We start from the raw sequence: 6,422 nt of genomic DNA, 5'->3' as shown, positions 1-6,422 counted from the left end.
ATAAAAAAAGAATTATTTTCTCTCTCTTTATTTTGTTTAATGATGTGATGGTAAGATTAAATGTTTTGAATAAATATCCACATAACTGATTTAGGTACCGTTTTTTACGACGGGCGGTATGAGGTGCCTAACACCTTCCTCATCCGTAACCGACTTCCGAACTAAATTTCTATTTTGAGTGAACCAACTATATTTTCAAAAATCGGTTTTTCATGTTTTCCCTCTAAAAAACATCGATGGCGACTCCATTGCATTTAATTGCATGTTTCTCATCGCATCCATAAAAAGGGGTAGCGACAACTACCAAAAAAGGCAGAAGCAAAAAAAGCTTAACCACCCATGAAAGATGCATAAAAACCAAACAGGAAACATGGGCACACAGCATGCAGCACCAAACAACAAGAACAAGAACTAAGAGCACACAATAGGCATCACCAAACACCAAAACAAGAACAAGAACTATGGGCACACGATAGGCAGCAGCAAACATAAAACAAGAACCATGGATGCACAATAGGCAGCACCGAACAACAAGATCAAGAACTAAGTGTGTAACAGGCAGCATCAAACACCAAACAATAACCATTGGCGCACAGCACCAGGCAACAAGAAGACAATAAGCCGCACCGAACAACAACATCAAGAACTATGAGTGCATAACAGGCAGCATTAGACACCAAACAGTAACCATCGGCGCACAGCACCAGGCAACAAGAAGATATCACTACCAAGAAACACCAAACATTAACTATAAGTGTGCAACAGGCAGCATCAAACAAGACCAGAGAGCACAACCAAACATTGGAGCACACACTAGACAAGAGCAAAACATTATCAGATCTGAGTGTCGAACACAGCAAAACACAACCCAGGAGAGCCAAACCACCACAATGAGGGGTGAATGGAGACTTGTAGCACTGGACTACAGTGGATGACAACGATAGGCAATGGAGAAGGAAGTTGGAAGATGACATGACAAAAAGGTGATAAGTTGGACTTCTGATTTTTTGGTAATTCAGCAACAAAACAGTGACAGGACATGTCATGGAGGATGGTACACCTCTCATACCGTGTTAGAGTTATAGGGTTGTATGATATTATTGTGAATGATGTGATACAAATACAAAAGATAGAACACTAACTCATATTTATACTAATATTAGACTCATAATTAGATAAGGAAATAAATCATATCATAAAATAAAGGAGATAAGAAAATCAATCCTAAGAAAACTTCTAAGATACTCTAAACTAATCTTAAGCTCTAATATATATCGTCTGAATATTTAATTATCCTCTACATATTCTCGAATGGATAATGTAACATGTTGTGACATATATTGCAGCCACTCATAAATAAATATGAAAATAGCTTGACATAAAAAACACAACAAAGGAAATCTGTGCAGAATCCATTAACCCAAGTCTTATAAAAACTGGGAGTTTGGGGCACTTTTTCTTTCTTTTTCTCCATTCAAGATAGATACTGAGACACATTGGCAAATACTAAATGGTGATATTCTTAGTGGAAAGAAGGAAGAAAAAATAGGAAGACCAGGTCTTACAGGAAGCATCAACTCAGAGGGTCCTTGAAAAATGAACAGGCGAGACGACCTGTAAATGGAATACAAGATGAATTAACAGACAAATACATTGGGACAATGAAATTCCACATAGACAAAATCTTATTCACTCCTATCATCATCTTTACACTCTTCAATGCACATAGTAAAATGAAATAATGAGCCTATACAATAATAGCACTGCCTTCTACCACTAGGTGGGGTCAGCCATTGAGTTAAAGTCAAGAACCAAATTTTCTGAAAAACCATTCAGGCCAAGGTCTTTTGGTCCTTTTTTAACTTAGGCCTTTACTGATCTTATCACCAAACCATCTCAATACAAGAGTCTGGCATATTTTTTCCTCATTAAGTGTTACTTCAACTTTCTCTCTAATACATTCAATTACAATCGTATGTTTTTTTGTGTCTCCACAATCATATTCTCATCTTCAAAACACTTGGGTCATGCTCAATTAACATTCAGGAAACTATATTGCATAGAGCTAAAAAACAGAAATAAGCTGGCCTGTGTGGGAGGGGCACTTCAATAGTTATTAACTTCATTATTATACATGTAAAATAAAATTGAGCCAAATAGATCTGTAACAGAACTTTTCAGAATGACGTCCGATAGATGATAGGGATGAAAAATCATGTACTGAAACTGCTTCAACAGGATGCATAGCACATCCCTTAAAGCGGCAAAATTTCCATAATAGAGTTGATATTACTAACTTTCTAGTGGCTTAGTAACTACAGTATATGCCATAATAGATAACTAACACACGATTCACAATATACATTTAAACCAATAAATATGTCACATCATCTAAATCCAAAACAAGGAAAAAGAAGCGATAATGATATAAGTGAGAACCAAATGGACTAGAGGAAAAGCCATGATGACCAAAGTGAAAAAGCCAATACATAAGATACTTACCGGCCAAATCGAATGACATCACCAACATGCAAGTCAACATATGTGTTTTTCTCCACCTAAGCAAATAGAAAAGAAAAAAGAATTATGCCACGGTGGATACTTTTTCCTAAAAGTTAGGCCTAAATACTTTCAATAAAATAAATTAAAACTATGCATGTACTCAAAGGTAAAAAAGTTAAACCAAACCACAATCACTTATCTTCAATTGATTCTTGCTTCTTTCCACAAATTAAGAAGTTTCAAGGCATAAGGCTCTAAAAAAGGAAGAAGAAATAAGGAAATGCACAAAAGAAACGACACAGAAGAGAAGCAAGCACCCAGCGAATGTGTTTTGACCTTGTCATTTTAAGTTTTATTAGAAATTTAGAAGTAACAGGGGGTAAAGAATTAGGTCTGGGCCACAAGAAAGGAGGATAATCAGCCCATCTGAAGTATGTGTTTAAAAAAAGAACGAAAAAAAAAAGGCCATTTTGTGGGGTTTTCAGAAGTCGGATCACGCATGAACCAATCCAATTTGGAGGGCGACCAACAACTGCAGACTTGGCAGGAATTGCAAACCAGTAGTTATTCGTTCTGATTCAAGCAATACAGCCAGTAATTTGCATTGTTGGCCCTTAAAACCGCAACGTTTCGCGATATGAATCGCATGTATCATGTGATGCTAACCACTGATTTTGAACTATAAACAACTTGTATGTGTACTGGAAAATCTTTATGTTGTGTTATTTCCAACATAGTGGTCATCCCGCAATCCACTATATCACTATAACGGATTTAGAGGCTAGAGTAGGCCACTCCATGCAGCTATCTATTATTCAAATATGAAAATAGTTGGAAACATAAGGAAGTAAAGATAAAAAAAGAGTATCTGATATATCAAATATCTTACACAAAGCATTATCAAAATCTCAGGGAGAATAAGTGATGTAATACCTGATTCTTGTTCAAAAATGTTCCATGAGTACTCCCAAGATCATAGAGATATGCATCTCCACTTCTCTTAAACTGTATAACTAACAAAAGAAAAATGAAATCCATGGTGAGAATCAAGAGTATACTTTATGCATGTTAAGTATAAAATAATCACCATACAAAGCCATGCATAACTGTAATATGGATTCGAAATGTTTTAAGAATAGATCTTTACAAAGATCAAATTAATGGGGTAGGCAAACCTCAATTGATCCCTCCTTAAAATTTCTGCACTTTTAAACACAAACTTTTGCTTTGAAATAGATAAGCAAATCAGATTGATTACCATGATAGGGTAACGCTAAGACAGGTTATATATACTGGACATATGGTAGGAAGTAATCAACACCTAGATTTCTTTAACCAAAGAGGTCAACAATATATTCTTTATTTAATTTAGAACAACAATTAAAATAAAGATTGTGAGGAATTTCCTTTGGTCGGATAATGGATATAAATCATGCTCATGTAGACAGTTGAAAGGTATGTTTTAATCCTAAGGAGGAGATTTTGTGTATTTGGTTGTTTGGTGAGTACCCATTGGTACGGGACGATTGCAATGCAGTGGTGTCATCACATCAAGTAGCATGGCTGCAATGTCATGTGGGTTGCATCATATTTTCTGATGTTTCTATTATTATTTTATTTGGAAATTTCAATTGTTATCCTGACAATTCCTCCCTCCGTTAAAATTTCTGAACTTCCACAATATTAGAAAATTTCACTAAGTGCATCCACCTTGTACACCTTACATCTCCATTTTGACAAATAATGTTGTTGGCACCAGCAGAAGGTACAAACTTAACATTGTGGAAAGTTTGGAAAGCACCATTGTGGAGCTTCATTCACATCCTGACCAAAGTTTCGAAGTTATCTCTTATCCATGTAGGTAGCATCTCTTATCCATACTATTTAAGTATTTGAATTATAATCCTTTAAATTCATAGAGGTTGAGAGTAATTCTCTGAAGCAATTCCAACAAAAGTTTACCAAACAAAAACAAGAAACATATAATCCAAGCAACTTGAGAGTACATGGTCTCTCCCACACAATTCCCTCTCTTGCTTCCCACAATCCTCTGATTCCACGAAAACATCATGTTGCTACATCAAGTGATACATCCTAACTTGCCCATGTGGGACTTCAATCCCCTACAGCAACCCTTTATTTCCATATAATGCATTTGGAAATCCAAAGGTCCCTCTAAGTTCAATCTTTCATTAAGATTAATTATTAGAATTGATGCTATGCCTCAAGCGGTCAAGCTATGCACATTTTGAAACATTCACAAACAAACTTTAAAATATGTGAATAAGAGCACAGTAATGAGTTAATTAAAATGCAACTTCTAGGGTAAAACTTCATTCACATAATTTTGAAAATAATGATTCTAAACATTCGTTTTCTAAATCCATCTCTAAGGGTAAGCACCAAATGACAACAAAGTTTACATATGGACAAGAAGGAAGAAAATAATATGAAGATGAAAAACACTGTACCGGCATGAAACCTAGAAATAGTGGGGTGCTCCAGAATAAAGTCACATAGATCCAATCGCCCAAACATATATGCCCCTTTCTCATACCTGTGCAATACCAAACCAAGATCACAAAGTAATTCAGTGAATAACATCATAAACAACACATGCAACACTTGAAGTTTTCTCCTGGCTATAACGTGTAACTTAATAAGAAGCAAAATAAAATAAAAATGACTTAGTGTTTTAAATTACACTCCGCAACCGCAATTGCGACCATAACACTGCAGTTTCAGGAGTATCTGCAACCGCAATTATCCATTGCAGCAGCTACATATTTTCCACGATTGCACTAAACGCAAACTGGCATCCACAACCGCAATTTAAAATATTGAAATGACCTAATCATGTTTTTTCGCCTTTCGAGGTAAGTTAAGTGGTGATGTGTCAACCACAAGTGTCAATTAGCAATTAGTACTAGTGTTCTTTTTTTTTATAACCAAATAGTATTCCTAAGGAACTAATCCTTTCGATGTGTAGTTGGTCCTCCTGACAAGTGTTCTTCCGGCGAATCGAAAGAATTGACATTTTGGTCTACCTGGGATCTAGTGGAGCCTTATTCGACTAGACTAACACATTGTTGGTTTTAATACAGTGTTAGCCACATCATAACCGACAATTACAGATACTGGAATAGGGTTTTTAGGAGTAAAATGAAAATAGAGGCAAATTTGGGGAATGGAAATGAATAAAATTGATGGTAGAAAGAAAGAGAGAGTGACTGACACGTTGAAGTTATCAATGATAGAACCTTCCTTGAGAACTTCAAGGTGGAAGTGATGAACAGGTGGAGCGCTCCACGGAGGGATTTTATAGGGAACAGCTATGCCTGATGAAGATGACGATGAAGAAGAAGAAGAAGATGAAGATGAAGATGATGAAGATGAAGAAGAATTGGGTTCAGCGATATCTGTTGTTGTTGTTGAATCAGGTTGTGGTGGTGGTGGTGGTGGTGGCGGTGGTGGCAGTGGCGGTGGTGGATTTGAAGTTTGGGGAATTGAAGGTGTGGATTCAAAATCAGGAGAAGAGTGTTGTTGGTTTTGATTTGATGAGATTGGAGGAGAAGGGTTTTTGGGAGGTGGAGGACCCATAGGGTTCGACATTGCAACAGAGAGAGAAGGAAGGAACTCGTGACTGGGTGAATCAAAACCACACCAACACTAGACCATAAACTATTATGTAGCCTCATTTGATACGTGTAATCATATTATCAGCATTTTAAATTTAATTCTAAGAACTGACACTGTTAGTCATATTGTGTGGATTTCGAGAATTGGCATTAGTAGTTATATTGTGGTGGATGTATTCGATATTTGTTCTTACGGTGGAATAAGGATTCGATAATATATATATGGGCTAGGGATAGCAAAAATATTCACCCCATGGGTACTCGCCAAAATACACACAATGG

The 6,422-nt window shown here is 36.3% G+C and overlaps 1 protein-coding gene across 3 annotated transcripts in view; it reads right to left on the bottom strand.

Moving 5' to 3' along the window:
• LOC109354321 (kanadaptin) overlaps positions 1-6,171 on the bottom strand; it is an 18,274-nt gene extending 12,103 nt beyond the window's left edge. For 2 of the 3 annotated variants that reach the window (XR_002108540.1, XR_002108541.1), the window contains exons 1-6: positions 6,069-6,171; positions 5,738-6,029; positions 4,974-5,059; positions 3,436-3,515; positions 2,503-2,558; positions 1,566-1,614 (exon numbers count right to left, since the gene is read on the bottom strand). Coding sequence is in view for 1 of the 3 variants with exons in the window: in XM_019596735.1 (XP_019452280.1) it covers positions 1,566-1,614; positions 2,503-2,558; positions 3,436-3,515; positions 4,974-5,059; positions 5,738-6,038; positions 6,078-6,114 (609 nt within the window). In the remaining 2 variants the exon portion in view is untranslated. Of the gene's footprint in view, positions 1-1,565; positions 1,615-2,502; positions 2,559-3,435; positions 3,516-4,973; positions 5,060-5,737; positions 6,039-6,068 lie in introns of all 3 variants that reach the window. The other variant, XM_019596735.1, reaches the window with a different exon arrangement.

The sequence above is a fragment of the Lupinus angustifolius genome, chromosome LG08 (genome assembly GCF_001865875.1).
Source record: "Lupinus angustifolius cultivar Tanjil chromosome LG08, LupAngTanjil_v1.0, whole genome shotgun sequence".
Classification (NCBI taxonomy): domain Eukaryota; kingdom Viridiplantae; phylum Streptophyta; class Magnoliopsida; order Fabales; family Fabaceae; genus Lupinus; species Lupinus angustifolius.
Note: the sequence above shows the minus strand (reverse complement) of the source record. Positions and strands in the feature narration are given on the sequence as shown.